Genomic DNA, 20638 nt, shown 5'->3' with positions numbered 1-20638 from the left:
CTGGTAGATGACACCTACTTTAGACCACGAAGCTTCTCTCTTTTGAAATAAATAGGCTTGCACCACACTATTCATTGTTGTTTTGTCACTGTTATTCAATAGAATGCCTGTCCTTCAAGGGAAGAACAATATGACTATATAAAACTTATTCCAAAAGTCACAGCTAAGGAAAGCAGTACACGCTGTTTATGTGTTCCAGAAATATTGAGATAATTCTACGTGGATAGCACCAGAGAATTCCTCATAGAAAAGGGGTTCCTGAATTGGTCTGAATTGAAAAGAAAGGTAAAGCAAACTAGAAGCATTCCAGGAACATAAATGTTTTGAACAAAAACATGACAATCATGAAGGTTTTTCCACACTTTTAAAATCCTGGCCCCCACTATTAGAGATAGAGTATTGAGGATCATTAAAAGCAACATCAACAACAACAAAAAAAGCAACAGAGAAAGCAACTCCTCTTGAACCAAAGGCATCCTGAAGTCAGTCATTCAAGAGAACCAATTCTGAGAGCACTAAGCACATTTTCTTTGCAACCTGGCAGCTGATTCATTACTTGTCCTTGGGGCTAAGTCACTTATCAAAGACCCATTCTTTCATTTACACATTGATGTTTTCTCATTCTTATTCTAAGTGCTATGCAAACACAACTTGAAGAAATCCCAGCCCTCCCTCCAACTGTACTACTAACTTCAGGCAGTACCCTTTAGAAGTTCTAGAGTTACTTCAGCATTTAAGGCTTTTGTATCTCTATATCCCAGTAACTAAATCATGAACAATTAGTAAAAGCCTAAAGGAAACCTTCCAGGATATAGTAGAGAAGATCAGTGTTTATAGAAAGGTAGGGCCTCCCTGGTGGCACAGGGGGTTAAGTGTCAGCACTATGAAACTATCTGCAACTACTGCAGCATGAGTTCAATTCCCAGTCAGGGAGGTGACCCACATGGCACAGCAGACCTCTCCTGACTCGCCCACTGCTCCCCTCAGCAGTGTATTTCAATCTGCCTGTTCTGTTCCCCACTCTGTCTCTGATGAATCCTCTCACCCCTCGCACCTCTGGCCTGTACCCCAGTTCTTATATGTATAAATAATCTTTAAAAAAATAAAAAAATATATTTATAGAGAGGTATTGGGAAACGAAGGGAAGAGAATCAAACCAAGAAATATTCCAAGCTATAAAATTTAATTGAACTGACTTATTCCCAGATTATTCCTCAGATCCAGAGACCCTTTGCATAAGCTTTGGCATGCAATGAAAAAAAAAAAAAAATTCAATAAAGCACTTTCTAGCTGGTAGAAAAGTTAACTATTCTATCAGAAGTCATATAAAATAGTTATTCACCCACCCTAGGTTCCCTTGGGTCTCAATTTCTAATAATGGCTTGTTTTATTTTTTTATTTTTTTTATAGAGGCATGTTTTATTTTTATTATTTATTTGTTTGTTTGTTTGTTTATACATGTACTGGGTACAGTCAGAAGCGCGGGAGGGTGAGAGAATTCACCAGAGCCAGAGCACGGAGCAGAGCAGGCAGAAGGACCAAAGTACACTGCTGAGGGGAGCAGCGGGCGGCAGGAGAGGTCTGCGTGCCATGAGGGACCCTCCTCTGGTGGCCGGGGAACAGCCGGGGATCGAACAGGAGCCGCAGAGGCCGCAGGCAGCTTCGCAACCCAGCGCTCAACTGCTGCGCCACCGGGGAGGCCCCGGCTTGTTTTATTTTTAAGGGATAAACTTATCTATTCTCATTTTGGAGTTAACCAGCTAATGTGTTCTTCTCCAGAATACAATGCCTTATTGACCAAGGGTCAAATTTTTTCCTTTATTTCTTATCCTACACATTTTTCTCATCCTTTAGAAAAGCTTTTAAGATGCAACCTATAAAGCAATCTGCAGCCACTTTAGCACGAGTTTGATTCCGGGCCAGTCAGGGAGAAACCCACATGGTGGGACAGACCTCTCCTGTCTCACCCACTGCTCCCCTCAGCAGTGTATTTCGTCAGACTACCTGTTCTGTTCCCCGCTCTGTCTCTGGTGAATCCTCTCACCCCCTCATCTCTAGCCTGTACCCCAATTCTTGTATAAAAAAATAAATAAATCTTTAAAAAAAATTGTAAAAAAAGAAAAGCTTTCTCCTCAGTCAGCCTGGATAAGTTATTTAATCACTCCATGCTTCTGTATAGGGCAGGGAGAGGGGCACCCCAGAACCCCCAATCTGCCTGCTCTAAATAGGTTTTGCCATCTGCTGCATCAAGACAAAACCTTTAATGGAAAGGAACTTCAGTACAACTGGGGTGCAGTACAGAAAAAACAAAGAATGTAGTTTTCAAATCAAGCACCCAAAGTTACCCATCCCCTCCTGGGTAAATGTCTAGCTAAACAGGATTGGCCCAGAGCAAAGCCCGAAAGCCTGCCACAGGTCTAAAGCATCTTCCAGCAGGAACCCATAGAAAAGGGAAGAAATAGCCAGACAAATCTGGGAGGAAAAGAGCAAAATCAAAATCAAGACACAAACTGCCATTGTCATCTATCCACGGGTCCCTTACCTACATCTGTTTCCACCAATCCAGGATCAAGAAGCAAGCAGTTTCTTCACATGTCTCTCTGCTCCATGTGTCTCCTCCAGGTCTCCTTCTGGATCTCTATGCTGCTTCCTTCCTTCCTCAGTCTCCTCTCCAGCTTCTTCTCTTCTCTGCTCAGCCCCACCCTTCTTTGGGTGGGGCAGGGAATCTGGAACCTCCTATTTTTCTGGAGACCACCCTGTTACACTTCAACTGTTAAAAAAGACTGCCGAGTGTGCTTTTATTAAAAGAGTTAAAGGAACTAAAAGGAATAATTCATTCAAAATATTTAGTAGAGTTTCTAGAAGATAACAAGTGATCAAAAAACATTAACTATTGGGCCTCCCCTGGTGGTGCAGCGGTTGAGCACTGGGTTGCAAGGCTGCCCGCAACCTCTGCAGTGCCAGTTTGATCCCTGGCCACTGGCGAGTGTCCCACAAAAAAAAAAAAAAAAAAAAAAAAAATTAATTTTACTTTGAATATTTCTTGGTTACAGTTGCTGTTTTGCTCATCTACAAAAATACGTTTCAGTGGTCAAGGCAAGGAAGTCATAGGGTGTTTTCTTTCATATATGTGCGTATGTGTGTATACACATGATTCTCATCTCTGGTTGCACATCACAAATCTCTGCTTAGGAGAGAGGGGTAAAAAATTTCTGTGATCTCTGTACCCCCATCCCAGAGAGGCTTTGGTTGAACTGACCTGGGGTATCATATCTTAAAAATTTCGCAGATAAGTCTACTATGCAGCTAAAATCAAATGCCACTAGTATAGATGACTTGGCTCCAAAGTGGGGTACATTATTCATCTGCAGAATGAAAAACATTTAAATATCCTTTAACACATTTATATCATTCTTTTTCATTTATGTTTTTGAGAATATTAGCACATTGTGGTACCTTTATACAAGGCTAGTGCAATAGTGGGTGTGTATAATTTATAAACAAATGTACGTATACATTTATTTGGTGGATATTAGGTTTTCTTTTCTTTCTTTTTTTTTTTTTAAAGATTTATTTATTTATTTATATAAGCACTGGGTACAGTCAGAAGCGCGCGGGAGGGTGAGAGAATTCACCAGAGCCAGAGCGGGGAGCAGAACAGACAGACTGATGAAATACACTGCTGAGGGGAGCAGTGGGCCCGTCAGGAGAGGTCTGCGTGCCATGTGGGACCCTCGCAGGCAGCCGGGTACAGAACCGGCGCTGCAGAGGCTGCGGGCAGCTTCGCAGCCCAGCGCTCAACCACTGCGCCACCAGGGGAGGCCCGGATATTAGGTTTTCTGATAAAAGTATTTCTTCCTAAAAGTTCAAATCTCAGTTCACTGGGTAAGTTGCCACTTCTACTAAGTAGGCATTTCCTCGATAATAGTTTTCATGGTCTCCTGTTAGCTAACTTCTACATTGTTATTTGTCTTTCATTTGTGCATTATGTCTTGTCTTGCAAAGTAGGTTGTAAATTCCCTTAAGGCAAAAACTATTTCATGCTTTTTTACTATCCCCCTCTTATTTCCTGGCAACATGTTAGATCCATGGTTACTCAATTTTGAAAAAGCTTTAGTGTCCTAACTCAAAATGCATTGATGAAAGTAATAGCAATGCTATAGCTTTATTAGGAGGATTAAATTTGAGACAATTCATACATACTTTCTAACACATATTATGGAAGCAACGAATGGGAACAATTTTATTACTTGCTTGTTGAATTGAATTCTTCCATCCCATACATATGGAATGCTAGGTACCATGCTGGGAAAGGAGGGGAAAAATTGTATAAGATATAGTTCTCCTTTAAGGAATTCAGTCTAACAACAAAACCCTTTAGACATTTAAACATTCAGTCATGAGACCACATAATAGATGTTCTGATTAGTGTGTGTATAAAGTGACAATGAGAATATAGCTAAGGGAGCAATTAATTTTTCTTAGTACCTTGAAGCCTGAGTAGGAGTTTTCCTGTAAACAAGCAAGAGGCATATGCATAGAAAAATAGCATAAGCAAAATACAAGGAGCACTGATTCTCGAAGAATAGTCTGGGGATTGGAGGGAAATCTTTGAGAACATCTCAGGTGTTCCACGGGGTTCCCCCTCCCCAAATGATCACAATAATACTAAGATATTATTTGCTTTTTCACTCTCAATTTCTCAAAAAAATGGCATTTTCCAGAAGCTACATGACTTGTGATATTCAACAGATTGAATGTAGAAGCAACTATGAAAATCCAGCTGTCTTCCATTTAAGAAATTCGTAAAAATGTAAAACAATGCTTCTCACTAAGTTTCTGAGGTTTAGAAAATATATTTATTTTTCATTTAAAATGTCAGCACATAATGGATTTATTGTTATTTTAAAATGAATAGTTTTAAATATTTCAATTCTAATTTCTAATATGGTAAATATCAGTATATCATATATCCATTATCTCCACCATAAACAAAAGTTCTTTGAGGTCCTCAATGATTTTTAAAAAAGGGTGCTGAGCCCACTCGCATAAAGGCATAAAATTGCTCAGTGTATTCAAGGAATAAATGAATAAATGAATACATGCAGTTAGCTGCCTCCAGTTCTTTTTGGAAGTAGACAGAGTATAAATTATAAATATATACATCACACATTCATACACAATGAATATGATTATCATATCCTCTCAGCCCATGAATAACAGATAAAATACATCAAAATTCTGAAAGGGTTAACCTGATTTATTGGTGATTTTTGAAAAGGAGGAGGGAGCAGGTTTAGTTAATCCAGTGAAAGTCATCACACACAAACTAAAATACTCTCTGGGCTGAGGTCATGTGTTTAATTTTAGCAAGTAGGGTGAATATGTTTGGGTAGGTATTTATACTAAGCAATGAACTGAGCTGAAGATAGGTTTGACAGTGGAAACAGTGATACAATCTTTATTATTTTCAATGCAAAAAAAAAAATGAACTATTAATGTGATGTTCTGGTTGAGAATTTAAACTCTCAAAAAATCTGGAAATTCAAAGTCATGGTACCCATAGCAACCATAACTCTGCCCCCTTGCATGCCCAGTGTGGAGTATTTTGTATTGCAGTACATGCTGTGAAATCTATGCCTAAATGTGCTATATAGCAGAGTTACAGTTGCTGTGGGAACTGTAACTTTGAATTGCCTGCCTTTTGTGTCATTAAACTTTCAGCTGAAGTATTGCATTAAAGGAATTTTTTTTTCCTCTACTGCGTTTCCTCATTTAAAAAAATTGATTGGGTATTTTTTTAAAAGGATGTAAATGATGTTAGACTCAAATGGAAGGATAATGCATTCTTGTTTCTCAGATATATGCACTGATATAGCATTTGTGAATTATCACATTTACATATTTCAACCTGCAATAACAAATCATAAAATAATCCTGTATTTATATAGCACCTTTAATCCGGAAGGGTCCCATCACACACACAGACATATAGTAACTGAACCACATTGGACAAGAAAACTCAATAAATATTTAACAGCACCCAACAAAATTATACAGTACTTTAGGACAAGCAGTAAGAAAGGCGCTGTCATCCAATAGTTGAAACAAACCAAGGAGTGGGGAAATCTCACAATCCATTCCTACTTTTATGATGCCATTGTCTCTCTCCCTAATCTTGAGTCAATAATTTGGATCTCTTACAAGTCTGAGTATTCTATTTTCTCTGTTTACTGAAGAAGTCTTTCTAGGACCATTGACAAGAAAAAGACTGGAAAAGTTCACTTGGTTGTGTCTACCACTCCCAGCCAAGGACGGTACCTACATATTCTAGAAGAGGCAACTTCTATTACCAAAGGCGAGACAACAAACATTTTAGGTTTTGAGGACCATACAGTTTCTGTCAAAACGACTCAACTCTGCTGCTTGAGCATGATAGCAGTTATAGACAATACATAAATGAATGAGCATGGCTGAGTTCCAGTTAAGTTTATTTATGGGAACTGAATTTTGAATTTCATGTAATTTTATATGTCACAAAATATTCTTCTTCCAGTGATTTTTTTCTAACCTTTAGAAATTTAAAACATTCTTAGCTTGTGGACTGTACAAGAAAAAAAAACAGGGCCTTCCTGGTGGCACTAAGGGTTGAACACAGCATTATGAAGCTATCCTCAGCCTTTGCGGCATGAGTTCGATCCCCAGCCTACCAGAGAGCTACCCACATGGCACAGCAGACCTTGCCAGTCTTGCCCACTGCTCCCCTCAGCAGTGTATTTCAGTCAGTCTGACTGTTCTGTTCCCTACTCTGTCTCTGATGAATCCTCTCACCCCCCACACATCTGGCCTGTACCCCGGTTCTTGTATGCATAAATAAATAAATCTTCAAAAAAAACAAAACAAAACAAAACAAAAAAACAATGTAATGTAAGCTATAGTTGCAAATCCCTGGTCTAGAAGTTAGGGTTCAGGACAATCTTCAGATAAAAACGTGCTTCTAAATATTGAACTAAATCGCCACCCCCCAAAAGTATGTGTGTGGGTGGGTTTGTGTTTGTGTATACACATATATAGCTATATCTATATATACACTTACTTAAAGATCTACATATTTATACAAATATATATACACAAAAACTGTATATCTAGAGTTAGATATACACACATGTGTGGATGTATAAGTTCATTATACATTTATCTGATATACAGAAAGCATAACACAAATATATAAAATATAATACAACTCTTCACTGTAAATTCCATGTAGCCAATTTATCATCATAAAATACTTTAGTTAACTATTCACTGGCTTTGGTATCAATAGCCAGCTAACCTATGATTGTAATTAACAGATGAGTAATTTCAACTCGAATGTCAATTTTTTCATTTATATTAACGAGCAAGACAAAACTGAAAAAAATATATCCCAGACCCTTCTCTTTCATCAATGACATGAACAGCTTCTCTGCTGAATCAGATAATATCATTCAAATATTTCCTCAATTTTTGTTCTAGTCACAAGATAATTGGCTACAGATGATGCACTTTTAAGTTTAATCTGTGTATTAGTCAGGGTTCTCCAAAGAAACAGAACTAAAAGGATGTGTGTGTGTGTGTGTGTGTGTGTGTGTGTGTGTGTGTGTGAGAGAGAGAGAGAGAGAGAGAGAGAGAGAGTGTATGTGTGGTAGGCTTGGCCCACATTATTGATGTAGACTAAGAAGTCCCAAGATGTGTAGTAGTCAAACTGGAGACCCAGGAGAACTAATATGTAGTTCTGTTTGTAGTACAAAAGGCCTGAGAAGCAAGGATGCTAATGATTCGACTTCTAGTCCAAAAGTTGATAGGCTCTAGACCTCCAAAGAGCCAGTGTTTCTGTCTGAGGGCAAAGGATGGAAAAGACCCATGTCTCAGCTCAAGTATTCAGGTGGGAGTCCCCCTCACTCAGATTTTTTTGTTTCATCCTTGCCTTCAACTGATTAGATGAGGCCCACCCACGTTAAGGAAAACAATCTGCTTTACTCACTCTATAGATTCAAATCTAATCTCATCAAAAACATCCCCAGATATTTGATCAAATATCTGGGCAGTCCATGGCCCAGTAGAGTTGCACATAATATAAACCACCGCAATCTGCAATATTAACATTTTTTCCATCACTATCTTAAATCTAAACAGTCAACAAAACTATGGAGCAAACCCTGATTTGTCATATTCATTTAGTTCCATGATCTAAATACTCCCATCATAGCCAATTTCAAACTACCAAACTATTGCCAATGGGCATGGATTAGGTCGGTAGTCATAAAAATACAAAAGGTAAAAATAATCTCGAGAGTATAGATAACAGTAAGATGCAGTCAAGTTAGAAAGTGATGATTTTGAGTATGTATTGATTTGTTTTTAACATAATTTAATTATATTAAATGTCCTTTTTAGGAACTTACATTATTTAACACTCAATAATAGATGTGTTTAATAGCCAGATTGCAAAATTCCTGAAAATGTAACAGTCAGCTTTGGCAAACCCCTAAGAGTGGTTCCAGCACACACTGATGATGTGTGAACCCCAAGAGAGACTGATCTGACCCTTACCTTCTTTGGGAAAAACCTGCCCAATTTCATTTGGACCAAAGCTTATTGAAGACAAGAATGGAAATAATCTCACTATTCTTAGTATTATTTTTCCTCTGAAGTACTCACATCTCTTTACACCCTTAGCAAATTACATTTACATATTTCAACCTGCAATAACAAGTCATAAAATTATCAGTCTGTGGCATAGCAAGACGTAGATGGAAGCAGCCAAGGAACTTGCTGGCGCTTCTGTGAGTTTGGTTGATGACCTACCACAGGGGGCTGCCACTACACAGATAACCCATCTGGATCATTCTGCCACAATTATCTGAGAAATCCCCCCAAAGCCAGAATTAGGGTTTGAGTCCTGCACAATTATAGTCATGGATAAGGAAACACAGAAAACCAGTAAAGAATGGTCTCCTTGACTTTCAATCTGGTCATTTACTTACCATACACACTCTGCTTCAAATAATGAGTTACTTAGTGTTTGTCAAATAAGTTTAAGTTATAAATCATCAAATACAAAGGCATCATTAATGTCCATTTGAAATTGCACTAAGAAAATTTTAGTAGGCAGTACGCAATTCCCGTATGGAGCCAAGACTCTGAGTCTGTACATTTTCTTGTGTTCTTTTTTTTTTTTAAGAAGATTTATTTATTTACACAAGCACTGGGTACAGTCAGAAGCGCAGGAAGGATGAGAGAATTCACCAGAGTCAGAAAGGGAAGCAGAACAGGCAGACTGACGAAATACACTGCTGAGGGGAGCAGCGGGCGCAGCAGGAGGGGTCTGCATGCCATGTGGGACCCTTGCCCTGCAGCCGGGTATTGAACCAGTGCTGCAGAGGCTGCAGGCAGCTTCACAGCCCAGCTCTCAACTGCTGCGCCACCGGGGAGGCCCTTTCTTGTCTTCTTTTTTAAAAATAAGGGATGGCAAGATGTTTTAATAACTTCAGATGACTGAGACCTCTGTTTTTAGTATGATCTAATCTAGCTGTTCCTAGAAATTCCTTTACTACCATACTGGCGGGTAGCTTGATCGAATCCCTTATTAATCTGTAGGCTTCCAATGAGTATGAAGAACAAGGAGCCTGTAAGTCACCCTTTTCCCCTGAGATGGTGTTATGGCATTCTGGAGAGAGAGAGGACGTCACAATTTAGTCAAAAATCATATAGGCACCACTACAGCACAAGTAATTTTAAAAAGAAGGAGCTTAGTTATTTCTAAACTAAATAACCCATAAATGTCAAGGGCACTTGAAGGTAATGAATTGTTAAAATCAAGGGGTATATGGGCCTATTTGTGATTGGGGTGAGGGAGAGGGACACTTGGCTTTAATTTACAAACAAATTAGAAAAATAAACAGACAGCATTGCTATTGTAAATGGAAAAGACTTGGGCAAATTTAATCCAACTTCCCTGAGAATACTTGATTAATCTCAGACCAGGGAGGAAAATCAAGATTAGATAGGAAGTCTCCATCTGTACTAAAGCAGAGGAACTTGGGGCCTCCAGTGTCCACAAAGGGCATCACATGACCTCTCCCCGGGGAATCTCGTTCTCCGAGTTCCTTGCTTCTCTCTTGGCTCTGCCTCAGGTTCATGAAATATCTGCCCCAGCTACCAGCCTTTATGGCCTGGAATAGAGTTGGAGGTGCACCCCCACCACAGCCCAAGAAAAGCGACATGCAAGAGCCCCAAATTTAAGATGTAGCTCACCCTTTGACCACTAGAGGTCTCCTGGAAAGCAATGACCCGTATAACCCGGTTTATCCTTCTTCGAACCAATAGACTTGTTGCACTAAGACTTGGCGAGCCTGCTCTGCTGGAGGCCGCCTTATTAATAAGCCACCCACCCCCACCGCTCGCGGTGGCGCCAGGCTTGGAAAGGGGGAGGGACCAAGCAGTGACTGATCCTCAGACAGTGCCGGCTTTTCAACCCATGGATCAGTCTGTAGACTCCGAGGCTACTCTCTCCAACCTCACTTCTTGACTAGGCAAAACAAGACAGAGGCCCCAACTCCAGGTCCCTGGACAGGGTTGGGGGGCGGAGTCTCGCGGACTTCTACCCAGCTATGGGCGGGCCAAGGGGCATGTGTACCGACCCACCTAGCATCAGGTCCACCAACAAGCCAGGATCTACCTCCCCTGGCTTTGGCCCCCTCATTCCCCCGACCCCTTCGCCCCCCCCCCCAGCCCCTGCTCCCCAGGTCTCCAGAGTGGCTGAGTTTAACCAGTGGAAGGAGATTCGGAAACGTTCACCTTCACTATTTTCATCCAGACTGTATTTTCTAGAAAAATTAGCGGCTTCTAGCTGAAAGAGGAAAGAAGAAAAAAAAAAGAAAGAAAAAGCGGGGGCGGGGTGCGTAGTGGCGGGGGTGGGGGGTAGGGGGGGCGGGGAGTATGAAAGAAAACGGCCAGGTTGAATCCCCAGTCTTTATCAAGCAATTCGCTCACCAGTGAAAGAAAGCTGCAGTGGCAGATTCGAGCCACATGCGGTAGTGTGTAGCAATTAGTAGATAAAATGCTGACTAAAGTGCTAAAACATGAAGTATTATTGTAGCCAAGGTCAAAAATGCTTCAATTGTCTTTTGCAATTTGTGGGAGGAGGAGGCCCAGAGGTGCACAAGGAGGCTTGAATTTTTGAAATGGTCGCTCCATTCTTCAAACTGTACTTTTTTTTTTTAATAATCCTGTTTATTATAGACCAAGCTGCCTAATTATGTTACTGCTGGTTTTTGCAACTAACTTAATCCTCCTGATCCTTTATGAAACCATTCACAGACACTGAATAATGTGGTTATGCGCTCCCACCCCTTTGAGGGGTGAGAATGATTTTTAATATTTTTGCTGTTTTTTAAATAAACCAGATAACTTAAAACAGAGTTAGACTTCTGGAGACCAGTGCAGTAGGAATATAGGGTCCTGTGTTTCAGTATAAGAAAGAACTCAGAAATAGTGGGTCATAAAGACATGGACTGCTTTCCCCCCTACTCCTCTTTGATACACAGGGAGTCCCAGTTACAAGCATTTTTTATAGACAAATAAAGAAAGTTGCTTTCATGATTATAACTGTCCTGAATGGATTGTCTTCGTACAACATTCAATCTGTTTATGAGTATTTACTTTACATTAGCCCAGGGACCCTGCACTGCAGGAGTTTGCCTCTATTCCCCTGGGTGTCAGTGTCTCAAGTCTTACATCTGCTCTGTGATTGATGGAGCCTTGAATCCACGTTATTACTCTCTCACAAGCAGAAATCAAACAGGCTATTAACTACATTACTTCAAAGAACTGTTTCAATACAATCTCCTTATCTTAATTGAAACTTTCTTTGTATGGATATTTGCTGCACAGATAATTTACAGGTGCTTATCAAGCATCATTTTTAAGAGGTAAAATAGATGGTGTTTTTTGTTTATTTGGGGGGGTTGTTTTTTTTTTGTAAACACACACCATTGTGACCTATAATTTCAAAAGCTAATCATCGGATTGGACAGAGATTTGACTTATTAAATTTTATTATGTTTATGGGGGTGGTGCTGCTGCTGTTGTAAAAAGAGGGAAGATACCCCTATGATTCAGTTTTGAAATTTAGCATTCATCTGATTACAAGACTGCAGATTTTCAAAAATATTCCGACCTAGATCCCTGCAATTGTTAGCAACTCAAAAACCTTATCGGGAGTGGAGTTTACGAGAAGAGAGATTACGCATACAGCATAGTTCAGAGCCAACCTTGAAGAGACCTAGAGACAGGTTTCTAATTAGATGAAATCCTTTAAAGTCTTACAGCACCAAAAGCAGGACAGGTTGCTTAGATGCTGTTAAGAGTCGTGTATTTTTAAGAGAGATTTAATATACAATCGAGGGATACCCTCAGGCATTCTGTTGAGGTTTCCTGCATAAATGTTGCTGCATTGGTCATACAGGAAACTGACTCAGAGTCGATCTCAAATATGATCTTGTCAAAATACTGCAACTAAAGTTTTTTAATATAAGATTTCTTGAACTGGATGTTTATATAGATCTACACTAACAGGACAGAGACTAACTGAAGTCTTAGGCACCTCTCAAGTGTTTTTTGTTTTCTTTTTTTTTTAATATGTAAAATGCCCTTCAGTCAAGTCCATTCATATGTAAAAAATGAACAAAATAGGTATTCTAATCAAACGTCTGCAGTATTCATCATAAAGTTAAAAAGAGAGAGAAAGCGAGAGAGCTGTAATTTCTCTTTGTAACCCATGTTTATAAAATAGAAAGATCAGATGAAATTTCAAGGAAGATAATTAAAGAGTGATGTGCAAGTCATAATTTGGCTAATGCAAAAGATGGGAGGCAGCGAATTGTTACATTGTCCTCCTTCATGGTGCAGAGTTGTGCTATTACTTTAAATTATTAAAATAGTTTTCGACATCTTTCAGAGTACCGGCTCTTTGGCATGGGCTTTTATTACTTATTGTAATTGGAGGATCTGCCATTTTCTTTCGTTTATCTCTGTGTGTATAGAAACGAGATAGATCTTGCCTTTTATTACTTCCCCATGTTCTGAATCAAAAATGTGGTTTAGATAATGTTAAGTGCCCTAATTCTTAGTACAGCGGACGCAGACGTTATGAAAAGGCATAAAAATACACACAGAGGGTCTTTCCACCTCAAGTCACTGAATATGAAGCATTTGTGCTCTGCCGGGTGTATTAACTTCAGCCATGTGAATATAATTTTCATTAAAGTAATCCTGTTTCAACTAGATGCTGTGACTAGAGGTGAAACGTTGCGAAAGCGTTAAAAATAGCTTACTAGTAATTTCAACATCCTGTAATTTTATCACAGATCAAGTTTCAACTGTCATACTATACAGACCTTATTCCCCATATAGTACATGTTTACTTTTTTAGCCTGCCAGACCCACTTTGGAAAGATTGTTACCAATATAATAAAATCGGGTGTGTGTGTGTGTGTGTGTGTGTGTGTGTGGAGGGGGGTGCTGGAAGGAGTGGGAGGAGAGCGGGGAAGGGGGTGGGGGAGCGTGGGGGAAGCGAGTACACCATTTTACATCAACACTGCGAAAATGCAATCTAGCCTGGCGGAGGACCGGCAGCTGGGTCGGAGCGAGCGAGGGCTTTGCAGTCTCTGCCTGTTCCTTGTTCTGTCGCTCTTAAGTTTCTCTGTGTTTGCATAATAGCCGTGCATGCAAACCTCGCAATGCTCCAGGGCTCCAGAACAATAAATATACACATTTAAAGCCTTTATTGTCTTACGGTTCATGCCCCCGGTTTTCAACAGCTTAATTTCTGGTTGTATTTAACTAGTTTGCAAATGGATTTTTTTCAGTTTCAAACTATTATTGAGGAAGCTCCCCTCCCTTTTTTGGCGGGGGAGGGGATGGGGGTGGGGTAGAAGTCGGTATATTATTCCTGTAGCGCTGGGTTATATAAACACATTATCATTTGAGAGCGCCCTTGGCGTCCATCAGCATTGTAAACACGTACTAGTGTATATACTTCAAAATTAAAGAATGCACACGCAGAACCCGGAGCCTGAATTCATATTCCAAGCAGACTCGCAGCTCGCATTTATTGATTTATCATGCATCGTTTATTGTTCCAGTCCCTAAATGCAGTCGCTGTCCGTTCAATATTGTTTGCAAAATCCCGAGATGTGTGTTGCACTGCTCACTTGTCTTTCTGTTCTTTTTCTTTTTTTTTTTTTTGCTGAGTATTTTTTTTTGCGAAGCGAACAAATGCATTAATATTTATATGTTTATATAATCGATAACCCACTTTTCCCTTCCATGTAAATAGGCATCAAAAGATAATTTAACAGATTAGTTCTCGAAAACATGGCAGTGAGGAAGCGTAATTTAACTATCAAACAAATCTACATGTCTAATAACAGCAAATCTGCTAAGGAGCATTAGAAAGAGGAGCAGCGCCCCGGAATCTCTGCAGGAAATGTTCTTTATATTAGACATATACAAGCAGGTCCTGTCAGATACACAGCGGAGCTCGCTAGCTCTCTCCTTCTCCAAAAATTTCATCAGACAACACCCCTAGACACAGGAGGTTGGGAAGAGGGAAAGCTCATCTTCCCACAGTTTTAGGGTGGATTTTATTTTTACAAACCTTCCTGTACGTTTTTTGCCTTGATCCAACCTCTTCCCGCCGATATCGGACGGAGTCTTTCTCCCGATTATGAATTTGATCAACCCACATTTGGAAGGAAACCTACACAGTTTTGACAGGAGCTGAAAATTGAGTCGTCAGAGAAATATTAGGACATATTTTCAATCATTTTTGTGCTGAAGGGGAAGCAAGAGCTCAGTTTTATATTGAGACATTACGCCGGCTGAGGACATACAATGCATTCCCCTTCCAGGACCTGATGCAATCCATTCAAGCCAACAAGTTTGGAGAGAATGTTGAGTTCAATCAATTCAGAACGTCGAGATGGAGCCCAACTCACTCCAGGTATTTCGCTCTCCTCCGCTCCTCTGTTCCCAGCACCCCTGGCACCCCCCAACCCCCCTGCTCACCCACACCTCTGCACCCACCCACACCCCCCACAAACTTTTCGCCAAACTTTTACCCTCTGCATCCCCCTAAATCATTTTTATTGTTTAAAAAAAATTCCCGCACTGATCATACATACATAATGTAATTTTACCGCCTCAGATGGAGAGGTAGGGAGAGGTGGCTGTGGGGGGGCTGGGGGGGGGGAGGAGTTTTTTTTTTTTTTTTTTAAGGAAGGCAGAAAATTTGTGGGCTCTATTATTTTTTCCATCCAGCGTTATATCTGTTGGTTCTTCTGTATTAAGAGTGTGGATGTCTATGTGTAAATGTATTTGGGAATAGATATTTGTGCTCTAATGGCTACATTATTTATTTGGTGCTTTTTTCCCCCTGCAGTGGGTCGGCTCACCGTGTGGCTTGCACGGACCTTACATTTTCTACAAGGCTTTTCAATTCCACCTTGAAGGCAAACCAAGAATTTTGTCCCTTGGCGACTTTTTCTTTGTAAGATGTACGCCAAAGGATCCGATTTGCATAGCGGAGCTCCAGCTGTTGTGGGAAGAGAGGACCAGCCGGCAACTTTTATCCAGCTCTAAACTTTATTTCCTCCCAGAAGACACTCCCCAAGGCAGAAATAGCGACCATGGCGAGGTGGTAAACTTGTATCTCCCTCTCTTCTTTCTTTATTATCCCCCCCTCCCCTAGTAATGCTTATTACAGGGCAAGCTTGAAAATACTGTATTCACTTCTGCAGGCGAGCAAGGATCGACTCCTTTTTTAAAGGGGTAGCGCCACTAGCTGGGGCTCGAGTATTTTGCCATTGTCAGAGTTTGGCTGTCAGCTTTACAAAGAAGATCCAACTGCTGATTTTAGTCAAGATCAAATAACTTGTTCGAGAAGGGTTTTGTTCAAGGGTGTGTGTGTGTGTGTGTGTGTGATCGTTGGCTCTCATGCTAACTGCCTTTTGAACATCACATGCTTTTTATATTTTTTTGCCTTTTGAAAATTTACCTTCGCGTCTGGCTCGGTCCGGGCTGGGTGGATTTCTTTCGGTGGGTTTCGATATTGTTCACATTTTTTTTTTTTTGGGTTAAAGTAAGTATTTGATATGTTTAAGAGGGCGGAAATTACGAAATGGAGGCAGAGTGAGATCAAAAGCTATTGAGTTGGCAAAGACGTGTTGAATAAAGTGATAAATGACAGGTACTGGAATAATACATTCAAATAACTTGCAGATCTGCCCGGGCGGATTTCAAAGCGGTCGTGTAACCGGCACAAACACGTTAAGCATTAACAACTATCTCTCGCCCCCACCCCACCCCCCTGCACAAGCCATTTGATGTTCTAGTTTTCAATTACTCCACGCAAAGTGGACGTCTTCCAGCGCGATCTTGGGGGGAGGGGGGTGCGGGACCGGGGCGGGGGCCGCGCAGGGCCCGGGGTGGGGGGGGGGTGTGCTCGCCCCCCTGGCCCTGCGGGTCCGGCGTCTCCCGAGCCCAGACGGCGCTCCCGGGGAGGGTGTGGAGGACCGAGCCTCCGCCGCACGTTTCTGGGCGTCCGCGGGGGCGCTCGCCGCGCTCCCCGGAGGACGCCCGAGGTGAGCTGCTGTCACCGGGCGCCGGGCGGCATCCTCCTTCGGCTCTGTCATTTCATGTGTGACCGCAGTTCTGCGGGCTCCCTTCGTCAGCTGACCGGCCTCAGCGCTGGGGTACCTACGGGGGGAACTATTTTGGGGAGACTGTGCCCATGGTGCAGGGGGCGGGAGGGCGCCCAGTCGCCTGGCAAGGCTTTGTGTTGCCCAAGCAGGAGCAGGGTAATCAAACAGACTTTTGAGAGCGGCTAGCTCGGTGCCAGACTCTCGAGCTTTCGAGGTAGGGGTAAGGATCTTTTTGTTAAATGAATGGGTCCCTCTTTAACTCATCCCACGGCCCAGAGATGCCTGCCAGTCTTTCCAGAATTCCGTGGTTTGATGGAGTTGATTGTACTTTGGGCATAGCCCGTCCACTCCCTCTCGCCAGGATCGAATTACCATCCGTAGTCCGTGCCGGTTAATTACTGGAGTTCGTCAAAACGTTCGCCCTCAAATCTGCCTCTTTGGAAATAAGCCCCTCCTTCCTGCCTTTCGCCTCCCTCCCTCCCCCCAGCCCCCGCCCTCTTGGGCAAGCTTTGGGTTTTTTAAACGTTCATATTTCTCCGCGTCTGCCTGCAATTTTACAAAGGTGTTGTTTGGCATTCTGTGAAAAATCCTGCAACATACCAACAGGTTGAGCTCTTTCCCCCTCCCAAGGTCTAGTTCTGCCCCCTCCTCCGACCCAACTTTCCTGCGCAGCTGTCTCCCCCCTCCCCCTCCTGATTTCTTATTATTTGCTTTTCAAATTTATTACTTCAACATGGCCTGTGATCTGGAAAAGGGAAGGATTAAATATCCAGAAAAGAGCTGGTGCCTAATAGACTTCTGACTAAACCCAGAAGGAAATTATTCAGTGTTTTAAAGGATATTTTGTGGTCACTTTTTTTGGGGGGGGAATTGAAATTGGAATATTTTTAAAAGACCCCTAGTTGACCTCCTTGTTCCAGTTTAAATTTCTGACGGTGTAATTAAATAGTAAATTATGATTTAAAGAATAAAAGCTTTATTAGCTGAAGGTTTCATCTGCTAGAACTGCTGATAGTGAATAGATATATTTTTAAGTATATGATTAAGAAAAAAATGCTCTTTATGAGGCATTGAAAGCCAACCATTGTAATGATCTGTGCATTTCGTCACTGCTATATGAGCCATACCTGAGAAAATTAATCTTGCCATTTAAAAGTAAACTCTGGGGGCTTTGGGGAGGGAGATAGCTCTATTTATAATCCTCAGCTGCATATACATCGTCTAATATTATGCATGATTTGTTTTTTAATGCTAACACGGCTGGTAATTAGCTGTATGATTATACTTGTATATTTCATTAGGACTTGGCTGATGTCATTGTGAATTATTCAGCCATATTAAAACAATTTTCAATTGAGATAATGACACGCCTCAAAATTATGCAAATGCAGGCTGCATTGTGCAAAATAATTATGACAAATGTAAAGCAGGTAGAAAGTTTCCCAATGCAGATCGGTTTTCCACCCTGGTGATGTCATTTCCCCCCTGGCCTAAGTTAGTCATTCATTAGCAGAATAACAGCAGCAGTCTCCTCTGAGGAGAGCTTACAGAAACCAGCATTTACTGCTGGCACCCAGAGGGGGCAACAGGGCCCTCTCATTAAGAAATTTGCTTTGTTTTCACTTACTCCATTAACTTGTTTATATACAGTGAAATGATTTTTATTATTGATTTTAAATAGTTTTGAATGATGCATTTGCCATTTGCAATGTGTAGCTGAAAGAGAAAGGTTTCTTAGTGATGTGCACTGTTACTTGGAGAAAATGTTCAGCACATTTAATCAGCCAGTACAGTTTATTTTAAGTAACCAAATGGAGGTTAATAATTTCCTGATTGAGCTGACATCAGCATCCATTTCAAAAGGACAGCCAGGACTCAGTATGCTTTTTTGGTTTAAGAGAACCGTTCTGTCTTTTTATGATTTCTTGAAATGTAAAGACGTCAGTTCTAAAAGCAGAATTGTCATTGTGTGAGATTAGAAATAGCGTCCCTGTGTGGTTTGCTATGATCTGCAGAGGACTTTTTGGGGGAATATTTTCTTATTGATCCTTGCACTAATCATCCGAAGCTGAATAAGGCAGGACTTTGTGTGCCTACTTTACAGATGGAGACAGAGCCTTAGAGGTTATGTGGTTTGTCAAAGGTCACCAGCCAGAACCTAGGCCTTCTTATGCTTTAAGGTTGTTTTATTTTTCCACTGAAATTTACCTTTGAAACTAGAGCTTGAATACATCATGGTATGTTCTAGAGGTGTATTTCACTGTGGGCAGTTCTACATTTTAGAACTATGGCTAGTCAGTCAACTTTGCCAAAAGTCAACAGATATTTAGGTAGCAGAACCATTCTCATGAAGTTCAGCTAATTTGGCTAGTGATATAGAGCAGTAATAGTCACATTTTAAAACCATTATTTGTCATCGTTAACAATTTATGATTAGTTTTAATAATTATCATAATGACTTGCATACTAATAAACACTTCTGCTTTCACAACTGGTATGAAGGAAAATATTCCATGAAGAGTCACCTCTTGATTCTATAACTTACCATTTGTTTGAACTTGGACAGTCATATACACTCCAAGCCTCAATTTCTTCAGCAGCAAAATGGGAACATAAGATTGACCAGATTGTTGTATCAAGAGAAATAATATGGGCAAAAGTACTTTATAAACTGTAAAGGCCTCAAATAGAAATGAATTATGATTCTGGTAACCTTTATTCTAGATATCCTTAATTTGTAGACAGTAGACATAATAACTTTTGTATCTGTGTGGAGGTTCCTGGACCTAATCATGATGCTGTCTTAAATTACCATGAAAGTGCATAGCAGGGCCATATGCAAGGAGTTAAGTGTCTTCAGTAATTACCCACAATTGCCACATTCAGCCAGTAACTCTTCAGAGGAGGAAAATGGCAAAGTAGGCGGGTAATTGGTTCTGTTACTGGGTAACTTCTGATTACATTCATTTTCAAATTGCCAAGTGCTTAATCTATTGGCAATATACCCTCTTAACAGAGGTGGATGTGCAAGCTCTGATTTTAGCCTGACCATGGGCTGCATTCTATGAAAGATTTGTTGGTCACCTTTAATTGTGACTGGGGATGAAGAAGTTCATGATATCAGGGACTCTGTCTCAAGCACTACTGGACATTGCTGCTTCCAGCATGTAGCCAGCATTTCCAAAAGTAGTTTGATGCAGCAGCCTCACTCTCCATGTTAAGAGTGCATTATCAGGAACTGTTCCCCTGCCCCCCCCCCAATAAAATTGACTCAACTATAATCTCTGGAGTTGGGGTCTGGGATTCTGTATCTTAAAGTTTTACTGCTGCTGTGTGATCTAGGGCAAATTGTAAACTCTGTACCTCAGTTTTCTCATCTGTAAAATGGGAATATAGTATGTTCTTCCTAGACTGATTTTGAGGACCAAATAAGTTAATGCATGTAAGGTGCTTATAACTGAGGTCGGTACATAGTAGATTCTTTAATAATGGTTGCTTAATAATGGTTATGATCATTAATACTTATATTATTATTCTCTTTAAAGTTTGAGACCACATGATAGACCTTCTTTAAACAAAAAACTGCTTCTCTATGAAAGAGTGGCACTTAGGTTAGTATACAAGAACACATAGCCAATCCAAGTACCCCCAAATCCAGCTGGCTTTCATTCATCTGTTGGGTTTAGCTGTGTGGCTAAAATGGAAGGCTCTATAAGTGTTTACATTTTACCTTGAAGTATACTGTCAACTGGATCATCAGGATTTTTTACAAGCTTGCCTGATCTTATCACAACTGGGGTTAGGCAGACATGTTCTGAAATCTAGGAGGTATTGGATCAGTCTTGTTCTTCTCTGTGGATGGCTACACAGTTGCTGATTTGTGTCCATGACCT

General features: G+C 40.8%; 1 protein-coding gene across 1 annotated transcript in view; it reads left to right on the top strand.

The window, feature by feature from the left end:
- The first annotated feature begins 14895 nt into the window (after positions 1–14895).
- The window catches only part of ARID5B (AT-rich interaction domain 5B), a 180013-nt gene continuing 174270 nt past the window's right edge, over positions 14896–20638 (top strand). Inside the window, exons 1-2 of the mRNA XM_037497967.2 lie at positions 14896–15046; positions 15485–15739. Of these exons, the coding sequence (XP_037353864.1) occupies positions 15026–15046; positions 15485–15739 (276 nt within the window). The 5' untranslated portion in view covers positions 14896–15025. The remainder of the gene's footprint in view (positions 15047–15484; positions 15740–20638) is intronic.

Source organism: Talpa occidentalis, unplaced genomic scaffold (genome assembly GCF_014898055.3).
Source record: "Talpa occidentalis isolate TD23 unplaced genomic scaffold, MPIMG_talOcc4v2.1 talOcc4.8, whole genome shotgun sequence".
In the NCBI taxonomy this organism is placed as follows: Eukaryota; Metazoa; Chordata; class Mammalia; order Eulipotyphla; family Talpidae; genus Talpa; species Talpa occidentalis.
Note: the sequence above shows the minus strand (reverse complement) of the source record. Positions and strands in the feature narration are given on the sequence as shown.